Below are 18702 nucleotides of genomic sequence, written 5' to 3' on the forward strand. Positions count from 1 at the left end.
TGTTACTGCATGACAAATGACAAGCTATCAGAATCTGTCAGAACCTTTTTCTAAGGAAGTTCACATAATATAATGCATCCATTATAAAAATCAATATATGAAACAATGCATAGATTTTGCTCTACCTTAATACACTGAATTTTCGAAGAATGTGAACAACTTCCAATTATACTTAATAATTTCTGTTATAAAAAAAAGTTTGAGAATATAAATTTTGCGAATATAAAGTTTCATTTCTTATGAGCATAATGTTTGCTATATTTTTAGGAGACAGACAAAACTGTGGGTACATTCTACTTTTTGAAGCAGTGGGGCAGTCACTGGTTTTGTTACTTTAAAAAAAAAAAGTTAACTTTGTAAATAAATTGGTGCAATTTGAACACAGTCACTGTGATAGTCTCAGTTCAGCTTGTACAATTTCTTTAAAAAGAGAAATTCTTTATTTGATAATATCAGCACCGACCTTTAAAAGATACTCTAGAAGTCACTCTTTCTACTAGACCTAGATAACTCCAGGCTCATACTTCACACTTCAAATAACTGTATTAACCACAGCAGTGACTGCCAACTTCAAAAATCTTAAGAGAAAGTAACAGGAATCTCCTCACATCTCTTGCTTCATATAGATTTACCAGAAGGCAAATGACATAAAAATCTGCAACCAGATTTCTTCCCTCTGTATCTGCTTTGCTTTCTTTTCTTTTCCCCCACTTTCCACATGAAGCAAACCCACAAGTATGACCTACATTTAATGACAAAGCAGCTATGAAAGTGAAAAATCTATTATTTCTCCAGAAAAAATGAACTCCCAAAGCTATCATAAGTCCATTGTATTATATACAGAGCACATTAATAATGCATATAATTCAGGAAAGGAGATCAGTATTTTCTCTTAGTTCAAAAGACACCTGAAGTTTCGTATCAAGATATTTCCCATAAAGTTAGCTAACCAAAACAGTGAGCGTTTCTCGTACTTTCCATCTCACATTGTCACACTGAATGTAATTTAAGATAAAGGCTTTTCCCATATTTCAGGTAATTTAGACTGACATCACTAAATCATGCAATCAGAATTTTGCTGGAACCTTAACATGTATTAAATCAAAGTACCCTGTGCACGCAAGTCTTGAAAAACCATTTCATAACACAACTGCACAGCCAAAAAGGGTGAGTTATGAACTCCATATACATTTAGACACATAAAACATCTTTCAAAAAGCTATAGAGACATACTTCCTAAATAACTCCAACTAAATGCATGTTATCTTTCCTTTTGTATGAAAAACAACGTAAAACTGAGATTGGAATTACAATTGGTGGATATAATTAATAAGCTTTCTCTTTTTTTTTTTTTTTTTTTTTTTAGAGCAGACTCCTCTTACGGTAGCACTTAGAAATGTGTATCATTCTTACGAGGATTTTGTATCTTCACTGTTGAATCTGGGTCAGGATGTTGTTTATGTATCACCTGAGTGCAAATCTGTTCAGTCAGAATCTAGCAAGAAAGAAAAAGATGCCATATCAATGTTCCCAAAGGCAGCTAATTGAAATATAGTTGGATACATCCTTCATACAGCATCATCACTATTTCACCATGGTTCTAAAAATTATCAAAAAAAATCCACTTGTTCTCTCTCTTGATAATTTATTTCATCCTCTTCCTAAAATTTTACCCTAACCTGTTTCTTTGCGCTTTCTCTTAAGCACACACTGTTATTTTAAATACACTGGAAGAGAAGCCTGAATCTAACCAAAACAATCATCATAAGGCAAGATCATTGCTGTAATAAAATTCCACATATATATGAGTGTCTGCTTGAGACATTCAGGTTACTCATTATCCAGAATTGTTCATAATGAGCATAATCAAGTTAAGGGGGGGGAGGGGATGACACAACTTGAGTAGTGAGCTTGGGGGGAAAAAAAAAAAAGAAGCACTCAGCTGCATCACGCTAAGGTTTAATGTCATCTGGAACATATCAGCACAAATATGTAAGCAATTTTCTAACAATGTCTTACAAGTAATTAGGAAGATTGGATCCTAACTACAGTATATTACTACCTCAAACAGAACATTGTATGTGGTCATGGTGATTAAGCTTGTCTGAAGCATCAGCCTTTCAGCCAACAAAGAGAACAATCCATGTCCAAGCATGACTTCAGCTTTTCTCCTAAAATAGTACAGAAAGATAAAATAAACTTATGTATTCAACTTGCTTTAGGGGGAAAAAAAAAGGTCTAAAAATTGTGCCTCAAGAAATATGAAGTCACCGGAAACATCTTTTCTTTTTTGTTCCTTAAGTCTTTCACTTTTGGTTAAGGAAAAGGGCAAGGATTCGAATTCTGAAAGGACAAGTTATTCCCTGAAGACAGACAGAAGACAGCTAACTTTCTTCCACAAATGTGATCCACTCAGCCATGGGCCCAAAAAGCTGAAACACACCCTTAGGGACTGCTTGACGAACACTAGGGAAAGGGCATCTTTGTCCTCATTTCACTCAAAAATACAACCATGGACAGCGATCTCAATAGTTATCTACTTTTATAGTCAACTTGAGACATATTAAATCTAGTTCTCAGTAAGTAACACAGGGTTCAATCTCACCAGTCTAATTCTTGCTATGGATTTCAGTGGAATTATGGAAAAAGATCACTTTAAAAAGCAGGCAGCCATACTGCAAGTAAGTATTAAATTTACTTGGTAAGGAAGTGATAAGGCCTGGACACTACTTGCCAATAACAAGTAATTCCACCATATCAGAAACATATTAATAACAAACAAAATTGAAAGGTATTTGAACAATAGTAGCTCCTATTCAGTAAAGCATATTTAGTGATTAAGCTCCAATAGAGCTTTTTTTACTTTATGTACAAATGTACGTGTATATATAAACACCAATTAATATATACACAAAATAATATATGGCATGTATGTGTCACAACCTACCTTTTTTCCTTCTTTTTTGGGGAACCAGTACTTTTGGGGAACCAGTACTTTCCTTCTTTTGGGGAACCAGTACTTACTTTGGAGCGAGATGCTTTAAGAAATATCCCATCACTTTTAGAGCTTGCACCCTGATTCCTTCACTTCGTGATGCTAAAAGCTTATAGACAACCCTAAATGCAGAAAACACAAGGCTTCTTAAAATAGTTGAAACACACAGCAATTTTTGGAATGACAAATTAGCTACAGTAGACTGCAAATAAAATTTAAAATTTAGAAGAATTACTATTAATAAGACTACAAAACCAGCATGACGTTTCTGTTAATGGCACAATAGTTTGTGAGTTTACATTTAGAGATTTTTAATAAAATTTAAGTATATCCCAAATATCAATACATAAAACATGCTGTGAAAGGCTGCTGCAATTTCTATATTGAGAACTGTCTTAATCTGCTATTTTACTCAGAAAACTAAGCAAGCAATTGTTTCAGTATAAATGTGGCTGGGTAGGAATAGCCATGTACGGAGGGGGATTTATTACTAGCGCTAATTTTTGACATCTGTGTGCGCTGTTGCTCCCTCAGGAAGGATAGAGGAAGACAACAAGTCAGGAGGCATTCTTCTTATTTCACCTACATTGGTTTCTGCTCTTCACCGCCTTATGAATATGCTCAACACTCACTTATGGTTCTCCACTGAGAAGGTTTAAGAAGATAGCCAAAGGGGGAGAGGGGCATGTCTGTAGCAAAGTACTAGACCTCATTAGCCGAACAGTTCCAGCTGAACTTTTCCCAAGAAAGAAAATGAGAGTGTAACAAAAACACCAAGGAAAGTATCAGCATAACTGACGAAAGTCCAGTGAATTAACAAACAACTGGAAGTAGTGTCTTAAAGCAGGAAGTGTCCAGTAACCTTAAATATATTGGACATTACCAATTCAATCTGTAATAGTGCACAGATCTCATCACATGTATCTATGCCTTCCACTCCCAAAACAAAAAGAAATCAGACTTAACTTCTCAAACATTTATTTGCAGTACATTAAAGCTTAATCTTGTACTTAATGAAGTTTATTTGACAGAAGGCAAATATTAGAATTTTTCACTGTGTAATGTGAAGAATAACAAGTCTAAGTTTTTGATTCTTGTAAATCTCCCATAAAAACATAAGACACCTAAATATATTTATCAGTTACATCTAATTTCATTCATTGCTTACTTTTTAGACAGTAAAGTGCTTATGACCACATCACCATCTGATTTTAGTTGGGTTATTGTTCATGGTATTGGACAGATCTCTGAATATGATTTAGCTTATACCTACATGGACTGGTAAGGTCTCTCTGAAAAAAAAAGACAAGATTTCCTAATGCTCCATGAAATTACATTGGAACAGAAGGCACAGTACTCAGCCTTTACTGTGAATATTTTCTGAATAATTTTTTGAGGAAATTTGTATCACTTTATTAGGGGGAAGGGAAAAAAAAAAAATAATAATTTCAAGGATTCCTGAGTCTTTCCAAAAATATCCCATGTCACAATACTGCATTTTAGATCAGCCAGTTGTAAAGAGTTCCAAGGATTTATTCCAGTTTTAGGCCTTATCTATACATAACTGAGCACTCATCACTAGTTATATATTCCTTCACTTTTACATAACTAGAAATATTATGCAAGACACCTAAACTAAGACAAAAAAAACGCCCAACCTAGTTATATACTAGAATGCAAGTGAAAACCCAGGAGTGATTAAAAACCAGTTATCTATAACAAATAACTTATCCTGGAGAAAGCTTCAGCCACAGTAACTATAGAATCAAACAAATAAGCCAGCCCATGATACAATGTTCATTCAAGCAATATAATCCATTTCCCTGCTTGTCTTAACAGAACAGTACGAGGGTTACCTAATTGCATAGGAAAAATATATTTCCTTGCACTTATTATTTCTTCATTAAGTTGGTTACTTTAAAATTTTAATTATCAAAAAACTCCAAATACTTATAAAGCTTTGTAAATTTTAAATTTCAAGAATATGGCATTTTAATTGCAAAAAGTAAATGTATCAATAAGCACACAAACAACCTGTTAAGTGACCAGAGGAAATACAGGAGCAAGGAATGTAATAAATGAGACGGGAAAACAAACTGATTTCTCACTGTGGACTCACTATTCATACTGACTTGCCCACATACTGGTTAATAAAAAAGAAAATTTCTACTGCCAGTTGTTAAATAAAAACAAACACATTGCATTGGAGACCCAACAGGACATTCAAATACTTCATTATTTAGAGGTTTTATTAGCTTCCGTAGCATAATACATTACCATACAAACGAAGTCAAAGCTGAAGAAGATGGGAAAGAAAAAAAAAAAAAAAAAAAAAGCCTACCACTAAAAGGGGAGAAAACAATTATGAACGTGCCTGAATGTTGTCTCTTGAGAACGGACAACTGAAAAAAATATATGTATAAATAGGGGTTAACCAATAGGTGCAACAAAATATATGAAATGAGACTCTACCTTTACACAGCGAGAGAATTACTACTCCACATACCCTTAGGTATGTGGAGCTATATTACTATATTAGCTATATAGCTATATTACTATATAGCTATATTACTATAGGAATAGTTCTTAGATTTGTTTGCCTGTTCCAATTTTTTCCCCCACTATGTCTGTACAGGTTCATTTTAATTTAGAAAGGTTCACTAATGTGACCATCCTCTGAGAGTCACAACACAAAATCAGAGTCACAACTTAGTCTTTTTCTAGCAGATCTAGCAGTAGAATTTGCTGCTTTCCCTACTTTTCTCTTACAACAGTGTTAAACAATACTTTTCTTTTTGTTAGGAAAGAGATTGTGAAAAACTCATACCACAAAGTGCTAAATTTAAACAAATAAAAGGTTTCTCCGTAATACTTTACACATTACAAAAAAAGGAAAGAAAGCTAACAAAGGTCAGAAGAAAACTGAACCAATTTTTGCCAGCCACTTTCAGTTCTAAACCACGTGTAATAAGAATGGGAGGCTAAAAACTAAGCACTAGTAGACAAAGGCTTAACATCTATGTACAGACTAACTGTTCAAGCATGACTGACAGCTTGGAAACATTAAAAAAAAAAAAAACCCACAAACCAACCTCATTGATAATAAATCCAACATCACCTCTTGTCAAAAGAGCACCTGGACACAAAAATCTCCCAAGATGAGGAATCTAAGATTGCAATACATACACTGACGAGGACCTTCCAGATTTAATGGGAATTCTAGCAAGCAACAATATGGTCAAAATACTATTTCCTTTTGCCCACTTACAAAATTCAAACTTACTGTAATCCATTCCTCTGATCAAAAGCAGGGACCATAGAACCGGGATGCTCTGACATCAGAGCAACAAGTAACTGCAAGACATCCATTAGATTGTCATCCTGTTGAACAAAAGTTACAAATTTGAATTAAAAATGCAAGTACGCTACAGCAGTAGTGGTCAACAGAACCACTACAAAATATTTCAAGATGACCTGGAGAGTAATAGTAAACCAAGGACCAAAACAATTAAGCCAGGATCAAAAGAGCTGGAAGGAAAGTGCAGGAGAAAATATTAACAAAAAAACCTTTTATTTTTTAGCGTGAAAAGCAATACATCTGTGTCTGGGATGTAAGCCTTTGACAGGGAATGGACTTTTGGACTATGCCATTTCCTTCCAAACACATACTCATCTGTTTGCATATATATTTCCCCATCTTTTACTGCACAGGAGCTAGAAATAAACTGATGCACATTTTCTGGGGCACAGGGTGGTGTATAATGCAAAACCTCTACTAACAAATGTCCACCCCAGGAAAAAAAAAAGAAAACAAACAGCACCTCCCATAGACAATCAAATCACCCATTTAAAATGGGTAATTCAAACTGCTCAGTAAAGTTTTCCGTTTTCCACACTGTTAGTCTAAAACACTCTGAAATACAGTTTATTAATTTGTTCTAAGTTAATTATAACTAAAAATAGCCTATGACATAGTGAAATGCAACTGTTGTTTTTTCCCATTCTTTGTGGTATTAAAATGAAAGCCTATTAAACAAAAAAACCCAAACACATTCAAACAAATATTCTGATTCTTTCCCTATTCGAAAACATGTTTTACATTCCTTGAACAACTGTGTTCACCTGATATCATTAGCTTCCGTTACAGACGCTATCATTGATGAATGAGCCCTATAAGAAGGCTGATTTTTTTGTTGTTGATGTTTTTCTGAATTTACAACTAGATACCTAACTCTGTGGGATTCAGCATTCATGGATCTTTTAGACTCAAACATGCACACTGCTAACATAGTTAAAATATCACTTCCTCATCTGAAGGCTATATAAAGCTTCTGCTATTTTGGTTTACTCTTACATGTTACCAAGAGTCTTATTTTTTACATCTCCATATAAAGCAGAATGACTTAAATTGCTTGACCATGGTATTACCGAGTTAGCAGTAACAAGCACAGAGAGTAAAAAGAAAATATAGGTGTAAACAAAAAAAAGAAAAAACCCATACTTCTTGAAGTTAAGTTCAATTAATTCCTTATTTTACCCATTTCAAGCACCCTTACAGAGATGAGATCAGTTAGATTTATGTCCCCATTTCCCTTGTCTTTGATGTTGCATCTGGCATAAAGTGCCTTTTCCTGGTGCTAAAATATGAAGATGCAGATGTATCAGTGGTAACCAACATTTTCTCCCAATTAGGTTTATATGCTTCTCTTAGATGCCATTAACATACATCTTTATTTTTTAATGCATGTTTTCAATTTTATTGCTTTATTTAAGAAGCAAAATAAAAAGGAGAGAAAAGCAAAACAAAAATATTACTTAAGCAGCATAAAACAAGGTTTTGTCTTTTTTTTTTTTTAAAGGCAGCCTCACCATCTGTTTTTCTGCTTGGTAAATCGGTTTGCAGAACAACATCAGAAACCATTTTGACTTACTGGCTTAATGAACTTCAATCTAACATTGAACATAGTGCTTAAATCACTGCAAGAATATTGGCAATTCAGCACAGTACACTAAGGAGTTGGACAATGTTTGCTGCTTTCTCTACAGAGCCATCTTGTGGCATAAAGAAGGTAATATCTGAAAATATTTGAATATTTGGTGGTCACAAACAGCAATAGTACCTCTCTCCCCCACCCCTGCACACCCTCCAAATTAAAAATTACCTCATGTATAGTGAGCAGATAATTGAGGATAGCCTGCAATTCATCTTCTTTTATTCCATAGTCCTTTAAAAACAATCAAGTTTTAACTATCATCTTTCACGTACAAAAGTACTGTTCCCAAAAGAGCATTATTACAAGCTATGGTTATATACAGAGTAAATCCCACAAGACAATTTTTTTTTTCACTTGGTACTATAATAGCTTCATAGATGGAAGATGGCTTTTTCCCTGCCCAAAAAATACCCACTGAAGGTTATAAAAGTACATTAAGACAACCCCAATACAGGCATAAAAATAGGCTAGATAGTAACATAGTACCTGAAATTGTTAGAGTAGCACATGTTAATTGATACAAATTATCTGAAGTGAGAGCTTCCTATTAACAGAAGAATTAAAATAAGGATTCAAAAGTAGACCTGGATGTCTAATTATAAGTCTGTTAGCTAAGCCTATAGCTGAGTTTGCTTCTTATTTTACGCTACAGAATCCTACCTTCAGTTGCTATCAACTTTTCAGAAATCTAAATCATTTATGGAATCTATGTCAGGAATATGCTTAGAGGTCTTTTTCTAAGAACAGGATGAGGGAAGGGAAAAGCATGCTTCTTCATTTCTAGGACTTTTATTTTTTACAGCAAGTCTCTTATTTCCCAAAAAGATTTTGCACCACTGCGTACAAATAGAAAATTTGCAGAAGAATCAACCTTTTATGATGGACATGTTTTTTATTGTCCTTGTGAAATTCTATCCAAAACTGTCCAAGTTATAAATCTCTGACAGAAATTAAAAAAAAAAAAAAAAAAAAGAAGCAAATACTTAATGGAAGTCTTTTAGGGTTTGATAGCTAAATTGTCCCTGATAGTTCAATTGTAGAACATCCAATTTAAAGAAAGAGTATGAGAGTCAAGAGTAGAACTTTTCTGGTAGTCAATCCTCCATACTACTGGGGCTAAGGGTAGTGGCACAGAGAGCGTACTGTTCCCTTAGCAACACAGAGGCAGAGGGGAAAAGGGAGCAAGATTCAAACACAGAAAGGCGTCTACAGAAGGAAGAGAAGACGACAGAGATCAGAACTTACAACAGGAAAGGGTTAAGAAGAGTCTATAAGCAGTAGAACTGCTGAATTTCAATATTCCCCTAATGTCTAACAAACAGCTGTGAAACTTATTGATAGTCTTTCTTGTCCTCCTCTGTCCCACTGGCTCACATAATATAATGTCAAATGGTGCTCTTTAGTCTTTAAGCATCACTTCTGATGTCAAAAACAAAATATGGAATCAAATACTTATTTCCGCAGTAGTAAACATTCCTAAGTTAATTTAACAGCTCCTTTTTTTTTTTTTTTAAATAAAAACAGCTTAAAAGGAAAAAAAATGCATCTTTAGCACTCCTGTCTTTGGCAAGAGCCACAACAAAAAGATGCACCTTACATGGTATTTCTATTTACTTAATTGTTTACAAAATTCAATGTTTGGAAAAAAATGCTATATGAAAGTGCATTTCTTTATGAAAGGAAACTTAGATATCCTATCATTATTTAAAGTTATCCTACCTTCATCACTAGCTGTTTAATGAACATCAACAAGAACGCTCGCAGAGATAAAATCTCCTTTTGAGTAGGCCGTGGCCCGTCTACAAAAAAAAAAAGTAGATATATAAAATGCAAACTAACAGTTGTTATTAGCATAGTATGCATTTTCACATAAAGAAAAATAAGAGGCATTTTCTGGTTGAAGAGGGTGCAACTCCAAGGAAAGTTATCTTTCCTCCACTTCAGACTACAAAACAGTAACACATTTTATCACTATTTATTAGCAAAATGCCCAACCAGTGAGGTTCTACTAAGGCTTTTATTAAATGGTTTTCTAAACCCCTCTAAATTCTTTTCATGATTTCACCACTTCCTTGAAGTGTCTATGAACCAACTTCATGCAAGGAATAAGACCAATACGAGAACTTTATGGCAGAATTTCCAGATTTCAAATTTTTGCAGTTTACTATTGTTTTTAAAGTTCTTCTGCTAAAACTCAAAGGAAGAACTACATGTCATTATTACACATTGGCTATATACACACAAAAAAAAGAAAAATCAATCTTAAAATGCTATATATAAAGATTACCTTGAAAGCCAAAGACTTAATTTGTTAACTCAAAGTCAAAAGGACTTGCTTCTGCTATTCCTGTGTAAAGCAGACTTTCACTGACACATTTTAAATACTCAAACACTGAGTAGTTCCCAGGAGAGGCAAGGTTAAAAAAACAGGTGCAACCAAACGTCAAAGCCAAGTAAAAGCTTTCATACAGAAAGCAAATGAACTATTGCAAATACGTTTCTAGGGATAGTTTGCTCACACAGTTCTTACAGTCTTAATCACCAGGGAAAAGCAAATCAACTAGTAAATGTAAGTCATCATAAAAGTCTAGTTTTATACAGTATAGGTCCACAGGTATATTTGGCTTAAGAATAGTTATTTTCAATATAGACCAGTGTAGTCAAAATAAGCCACTAAACTGTATTAGTAAGACTATCCTACACGAACACTTGCCTCTGGCTCAATAAATCAGTTCAGAAACTAATTAAGTAAATCCATATCTACACTAAAAAGAAAGGAGCAAACACACATGCTTTGCTCCTTACAGGATGTAAAATACTACAAAACAATCTTTGCAAGCCTTTAACAGGAAGGGTTGGTCATTTTGAGAAGTTGGTGGCAGGAAGTTGGACACATCTAAGGAGCACTTGCTCCCAGTACATCTAGCTCTCATCACCTGCTTCTCTCTCTGAAATTCCAGAGCCTTTCTTCATTACAGGAGAGACCAGAGATATAAGTTATTCTCCCTTTGCCAAGGCTGTTTGCCTAACCCCATAAAACACAAAACAACAATCAGAAAAGTTGTAAAGCCATACTTCCAAAACCCATTAATTCCATTATCTGTGCCAGCTCCATCTGCTCATGTTTATATTATGCTGGTGCACATTTCACTTCTCCCAGTTCCTTTTACAGTACTGGATTTCTGAGTCGAGCAGCTACTCCCATTGCTTTTTTTCTTAGGATCAGTATTGTTGTTCTGTGTCAGTCACAAGTACTAAACACCTGTTCTAAACTTCTTATTACTTCTTTCACCATGAGTTCACTGTCTGGATTAAGCAAGCTTTAAGCAGTTTTCCAACAAGTTCAGATCCCCACACCTGTCAGATAGACTCAGTATGCCTGTTTTCAGCTATACTGCTATTATCAATAGATCTTACAAGCACTTAAAGCCTGTCCGGTACTTGAAGGAGCTCCATAAAAAGACCACATTCCCAGGCAGAGCTCTACACTTTCAGAACCCTAACATTTCTCTGACCAGTTCTACCTAGTATTAATTCATGTAGGTCTTTGGTGACAGAGGATATGACTTCTGAAAAAAGTTACCATTAGTTTCTGAAGAAAAGCTTTCAATAATATCCTATGGACAAAAGCACACTGCTCGAACTGTAACAGTGAACCCATCACATTAAAATAAAATTCTTTCTGGAAATTTACAGTTCTATTCTATACATTGTATACAACACTTTTTTAAAAACAAACATCAGCTTGTGAGAGTAGAAATGAATACATACCTATGCCCTTGGGAGTTATACCACTGCGATCCTGAGGATTCACCACCCAGTAATAATACTTCAAGGTATGCATGACCAAAAGAACTGTCCCAACCCGACGGATTGCACCATATATGTTAACAGTGCCAATGAACTCAGTAGACAGGTAAGTGTACAGGATCAGCTGAACCTACAACACCAAACCAGGAGATCAAAAATCACTACAGCAATATTGCAGCACATCAGAGAACTGCATTAAATTTTCATTTATTAAAATATGTTAAATTAATAGATTTTCTCTGCATAGCTTAGTCACAAAGCTCTTAAAACCCTTGCAAACTGACGAAAAAAAAATTTCTTTCTAAAGCTCCAGAGCAGTGTGGTTTTCTTAAGCTGGTCCATGCTCACAGGAGCATGAAAGCATAGTATTCACACAATCACAGATAGCTGAGATTGGAAGGCGCCTCTGGAGATCACGTAGTCCAACCTCTCTGTTCAGAACAGTGTCGTACATGAAGCATTATAGAAAGGTGCATATCTATTATAGGCTTAAGTATTCGTTATAGGCTGAATTATTTACATATCTTCTTTCCCTTTTTCTTCTGAGAAACAATGACTTAAATAATACTTAATAATTTAATTCAGCTGTAGCAAACATGAATGTTTTACGACCTCAACAGTAGCATTGTTAGTGCTGTCTCAGTTTTTGAAATGCAAAACAAACCCTTATGGAGGGGATCAAAAAATTTGGTAAGAAGGTTTCAAGGAGAACCAACTGGAAAGTTTCCATCCAAGCTGTTCACTCTCAGAGAACACAGATTCACCAAAATAAAAAGTACTCTGCAGGGAATATGTCAATTTAAACGAAGACTTCAGATCTGACTCCCATGATAATTTCTTTTAAAAATTGCTGGGTTTTTGCCAACTAACCCATCCAAAATTCCTTCTCAATCTCCAACACTGACTGGGTCAGGGACTCCAGAAGTCACTCCTAACTCTGCTCTGTACAACACCGCAGGTTTCTAGACTCCCTCAAAATCTGGGGAGTCTGCAAAACTTGACAGCTACATGCAAAAAAGCAGAGTCTGAAAACAGTTTCTCTACAATTTCTGCTGGGGAGACATGACCTATAAATTATTGGAGTCCAGGCTTAGTCTCAACACTCCCAAATTGATACATCATAAGACACCTTATTAATAAGAATAAACAATTTTACCTGTGCTGGGATATGAATCCATATTGCTGGATTAAGGAGAACATGATCACACAGCTGCTTCAGCAAGGGCACCCCATTGTGTAAATTGCTCAGGTATTTCGAAAAGGCAAGGCAAAGTTCTAGTACAGCTCGGGTAACATGGGCTTTGGAAGACTGTAAAAGAAGATCTGCTTAAGGAAGAGCCCTGCAACAGTTTAAGAAAAGTATTTTTCTCAAAAAAATCCAACATTAATGTAAGACATCAAGAAAGATTTACTTTACCTTTTCTAGGCTATATCCTATCACAAGGAAGCCCTTACAGGAAAGCATCTGTTCTTGCATAGCAATGGAGTTCTTCAACAACTCCATGATGAAAGCCAATAAAGTAGAACTGAAATACAAAACGTTTTAGTAAAGACAAATGTTTTAAAGGGTAACAATGAGACAGAAAGTATTTCCAAATTAACACTTCCATCACACAACCCAGAGATACATTCAATGCGTTATGTAAATGCAAGACTAAATTTTGAAAGCTCTTACTTCTTCATTTTAATTAATGCATTTCTAACTTGAAATTCTGGATTCTGAGCTAACCCTACAATAGCAAAATTCTTCTGAAAACACATTCTTGAAGAAAGGCAACAGTTAAGTGTGTACTTCTCTCTGCTTTGTATTTCACTTACAAACTTCTGCGAGATCAGTAACAAATGCCATTCTATTTCCTACTGCTTTCAGATAAGCAGATATTGGAAATACTTTTCTAGACATAGCTTTACCATTGGTTCAAGCTAATTCAATTCTGCTACTGCCAGAACGAATGTTCATGCCCCTCTCCTCGTGTCACAGCACAGCACTATGAATCAAGACCTCAGCCAGCTGAAAAATGCTCTTTGCTGGGCCAGTTTGCAACTGAATCAAATCCCTGACTCATCACACAGACTCCCAAGTCTGAGCCAGCTCAAGAAAAGCCCAGGAACGTACAAATGGGCTGAAGGAACACTGTGATCACCACTTCTTAGCAACAATATGGATGTAGATCATCTTTAAACAGTCAGGAAACTACAACTGCAAAGAAAGAGAGCAAACTACACAAGGATCCTAAAAAGCAATTCCTTTGCTATTAATACTACTCTTTAACATTCAGAAGTTGGACTGTGTTGAAACAAGACCTGAAAACAGAGGAAAAGTCTGGCAGTAACACTGAACAACAGTATCTTCCAGAAGGTCTGAAGGAAAAAAAAAAAAAAAAAAAAAAAAAAAAATTTCCAAGGAATAACTTCTTGTAGCTGAAACATTCATCTTCCATGGAATTTCTTTTGAAGCCTTCCCCAGTAGATTTTCTCCATGACAGGAATAAGCTCAAGAGAATTGTCTGTAATTCTGCTACACAAAAAAATTGTGAAGTAGAAATGTTTTGATTCTATGTGAACGTTCATAGAAAATTTGGTACAAATAAACACTTCACTTCGCAGTCTTGCCTGTAACAAGGCCACCTTTTTGTTCTTAGATGTAATTCATTGTTGAACAAGCCAATTTAAGCCACTATGCCACTTAATAAAGCAAGAGGTAATTTGCTTTACTTAAAAAGAAACAAAGAACAGAACACAATAAATACATGCACTCACCAAACAGTTGTGTCAATGTGGTCCGATGAATATTGCCTATAGTCTAACTGTGCAAAAAGAGGGAAAAGTACCTGCACTCCTCCAATGGAGTGCAGGGCACTTTGGATAGAATGCGTTAAGACTGCCTTCACATCCTGACAAAGAAGAATTAAGAAATATTGAAAACTCCTTCAGAAACTGTTAAAAAGTTTGTGAGAAACAGTTTGAAAATTCTTCAATATAAAAATTAAATTATTTCCAAATAAAAAGAAACAGCGAGAAGTACAAACTGGCTGCCACAGCTTACTAAGTGCCCAGTCTGGCTGACCTAGTGCTTTAGATACAGTCTAAAGTGTAGATCCTCAGATGAATATCCAGGAGGTGGTTTGCAAACTCTAAAACAAGTCTTTAGTAATAGAGAAACTCTAAAACAGAACACATGAAAAGTTCCTGACACAGTAAAAGATTAAGGCATTCAAAGCATAAGGAAGAAAAGGGTATCACACCAACAGGGCAAAGGACAGGGCATAGGCGATACCTGAAGGGGAGTGAACATATGTCAGAAATGAGGAAGAAACATTTTTTTTAAAACATTAACAATTTTTTAGGTTGTAACTTTGATAAAGTAAATTTCTTTCTTAGGATTCTAGCATCCACATTAATTCACGAAACAGTGGAGGTAGCAGCAAGGACAACTCAAAAACCCCAACCTATCAGCAGTTCCCTATCTTATCCAAATCCCTATAAAACTTAATTTCTAGGTTTTCAAACAGAAACCATTTGTGTCCTTCAAATCTATGAAAATGTTGAAATACCTGCAGCATGAGGGCATGTGGTGAATGAACAAAAATAGAAGGATTATCCTTAGGGGATGACTCTAGACACAGCTGTGCATCTGTAGCCCTTGGATTGTACATAAAAGCAATAGCACTGGACAGTTTGCCATCATATAGCAACAATTTGTGATGTTCAGCAAGGAAGAGATCACTTTCTGCCTTGAACTTGAATGTTCCCTGGATTGGGGAGCAGGGTTGAGAAAGGAAAAAAGAAAAAAAAAAATTACACACATTGAGAATACAGTTCAGAACACAGCTATTGCCAAAAAATGACTAAAACATGGCTTCTTCAATCTAGCAAAATTTCCAAAAGAAGGGATCTCAGAAAAACATTGAATCAAAGTAGATTTTACAGAGTTAGAACTGCAGAATTTTTTTTTACCCCTGCAGAATGACATTGCCAAAATGGCAGGTAATGTAAAAGAAACATTAGCTAGAAAACAGAATGACAGTCAGCAATGTTCACTCAGAAGGAACTAATAATTGAGGAGCCGACAGAATAGGAACCATCTTTTTTAGTGTACGTTTGTACAGCTGCTAAGGAATAACACTCTTCAATTAGTGCCCCTCAGGCTATGACAAAACAAATAATAAATCACTGCAACAAAACTAATCCTCAGCACTAAGTTCACACATTAAAAAAAAAAAAAAAAACAAACAAAAAACTAGCAGAATCAACTGTAAAGCTACATTTTTAAAACAAATACATTACACTTCATCTAAAGTTTTCAGCCTCAATGAAAAAGTGAACCCTAGCCAGAGATAACAGTGGTGTTCTCCCTCTCCCGGTCACCAACACAGAAATTTTGAGAAGTAAACAGGAACATAAATTTACTTTTATAAGAAATTAAATAATTGAATTAATGCTTACTTGTAGTTTGTGAGGTGATACATAGGCTTATAGAAGAAACATGGAAGAGTTTAACAAAAAGATTATACAGTGAGAACATTTTTAGAATGACATAGAGGTGTCACTACATTCCAAACATCCACCATAAAGAGTCTTATCAGAATTAAACTTTGGAAAATTTACAGTCAATTCTAAGATACCTTATATCCTAGACCAAGCTGATAAATGGCAAAGATCTGAGCAGCATTGAGAGCCTCACTAAAAAGGTAAACGGATGTCATTTGCCCACAAAACACTCGATTGGCATCTGCTGTTTCTGAAGAACCCAGGAAACATTTGTCAAATGTCTGAAAATGAAATAGAACGCAGTAACGGGGTTTAATGTATGCTAAACAAGCAAATTATGTAAAGAATATACATATTATCAGGGAGTATTATTTTTACATAAATAAGCATTTGAGGGTCTCAGCAGAAACAAATTTTAAGTTCTGAGATGTATAAAAGCAGAATTTACTCCTCTACCAAGAAGTTATTAGTTTTACTTCAATGTGTTTAAGAATGCATAAAATGCGGGAGGTTTATTAATAAAACAGCAAAGGATATCTATCTAATCCATCAAGATGATCAACTCTAGCTATTAGTATGCAGAGATTACTTACATCACTGGTGTTGACAAACCATGTTATTTCTCCATAAGATGCCAGCTCCCCATTCACATAACATCGAAGTTCACTATTCTTCCAGCGGTTATAGATGTGCACTATAGTAACCATATACCACTAAATGATAAGAAAACAATTTATACAATTCTATATACACTTAAAATAGCTTAAGTATTAAAGTGGGGCATAGTAGAACAAATTCAACTATTTATGTGAATTAAGATTGAAAGATTTATTTTAAATCAAAAAGATTAAGTCATTAGTGAGTTTTCTCATGTAGCTATGTCAAAGGATAATAGGCCAGTTTTTCCACAAAAAGTAGACACAGAAGCTTAAAAGATATTTACTGCATAGAACTCAAAATATCTTCATGGCAATGCTGAACAAAATTTACACTGAAATCATTGTGTAAATAAGTTTTAAGTTGGGTTACTCTTAGCGTGATGGACTACTGCAAATGTCATTCCAAAGAGCAAGGATGGCTCCAGACTAAAGACTTTCAAAGGCTGTGCATGTCAAATTATCACAAACAGAATCCATATTTACAGCAAGGGACTACTGATAAGAAATTCCTGAGGAGGCCTGTTCTCCCACAAAACATTTACACCAGTTGCTCCAGAAACATTTAACAGAATATTTAACTGAAAAAGGAATCATTTTCAACACAGTACCATACTACTTAATAGGCAATTATTGAAGATCAATAATGAAATCAACTCATATTTTAATTCTTACATTTAAAAAGATACATAAAATAAAGCACCAAATGCAAAGAGTCTACTTTCTGCACAACCTGAATGAACATAAAGTATAACATTCTTTCAAGAATTAATCTGTTGTTCTCCCACATGTAAGAAGACCAAACTCCCATTAATGGTCCTAGCTTGACTAGGAAAACAAAATGGGGGTTAGTAATCATGCTTTCCTAAAATAACACTGCATTTGTCCACATTGAGTAAGTAATGACACAAAGGGGAGCCTGAGCAAAACCCTTTTGGAAAAGGAGAAGAGAATGTCTGGAGGTGGGAGAAAACACAGTATAAACAGAGAAGGAAAAAAATCACAAGCCTTGTAACTGTCAAGCTGAGTGTACCTCCTAAGAGTTCTCAGAGAACTCACACAAGTCTCACAAATTCATAAAACTTCTGGTAAAGTGCATTTTCTAGCTTGGTCTTATACATTTCATAAGTAAAATTAAAAAGAAGTAAGAATTCAGAACACAAATCTATTCTGCTCATTACAGTGCAAAGTAAGACTGTTCTTATACAGAAAGACAAGCCTAATCAATAGTTACAACACTCCCCCTGGGCTACATTTTTAAGTTCATGAAACCTGTTTGAAAGATTTTATTATTTTTACTCACCTTTTGTGGCTTGAAATCAAATTTTACACAATGCTGGAAACCTTTTCCCTTTGATTTTATGGACGTTACAATCAAGCAGCCTCCAACAAAGTGAGCAGAATAACCAAGTCCTTTGTTTGTTCGAAAACTAAGAAATTAGAACAAAATCAGCACATACACAGATGGAAGCTGAAATCATTGAACACTTAAAAGAAATTCAACGTCAGAAATATGGTTTTACATAATACTCACCAATATAAGTAAGGCTTATCCTTATCCACGTTTATATTATTTACAGGATCCATTCTTAGCCAAGTGTGGAAAGTAAACCCATTCTGGTACGGCCATTTGGCTATAGGAGGTAAGGCAATAGCCTAAAGAAAGCAAAAAGTTATTCACATAGAAAGATCAACATCTGTGATAGTGTGATAGTAGAGTATACAGCATAAGATATACACTACAAATGCATACTGA

At 35.0% G+C, this 18702-nt stretch overlaps 1 protein-coding gene across 3 annotated transcripts in view; it reads right to left on the bottom strand.

Moving 5' to 3' along the window:
- Nucleotides 1-18702, bottom strand: part of LRBA (LPS responsive beige-like anchor protein) — a gene marked incomplete at its 5' end in the record, with an annotated part of 425426 nt that overhangs the window by 354204 nt on the left and 52520 nt on the right. For all 3 annotated transcript variants that reach the window (XM_082482677.1, XM_082482676.1, XM_082482675.1), the window contains 15 exons: nt 1414-1495; nt 2063-2171; nt 3025-3117; nt 6279-6376; nt 8158-8220; nt 9709-9788; nt 11761-11929; nt 12956-13108; nt 13217-13325; nt 14560-14693; nt 15354-15551; nt 16425-16571; nt 16884-17003; nt 18250-18376; nt 18481-18602. In XM_082482677.1, coding sequence (XP_082338803.1) covers nt 1414-1495; nt 2063-2171; nt 3025-3117; nt 6279-6376; nt 8158-8220; nt 9709-9788; nt 11761-11929; nt 12956-13108; nt 13217-13325; nt 14560-14693; nt 15354-15551; nt 16425-16571; nt 16884-17003; nt 18250-18376; nt 18481-18602 — 1804 coding nt within the window. The remainder of the gene's footprint in view (nt 1-1413; nt 1496-2062; nt 2172-3024; nt 3118-6278; nt 6377-8157; nt 8221-9708; nt 9789-11760; nt 11930-12955; nt 13109-13216; nt 13326-14559; nt 14694-15353; nt 15552-16424; nt 16572-16883; nt 17004-18249; nt 18377-18480; nt 18603-18702) is intronic.

This window comes from Vanellus vanellus (genome assembly GCF_965231255.1).
Source record: "Vanellus vanellus genome assembly, chromosome: 4".
In the NCBI taxonomy this organism is placed as follows: domain Eukaryota; kingdom Metazoa; phylum Chordata; class Aves; order Charadriiformes; family Charadriidae; genus Vanellus; species Vanellus vanellus.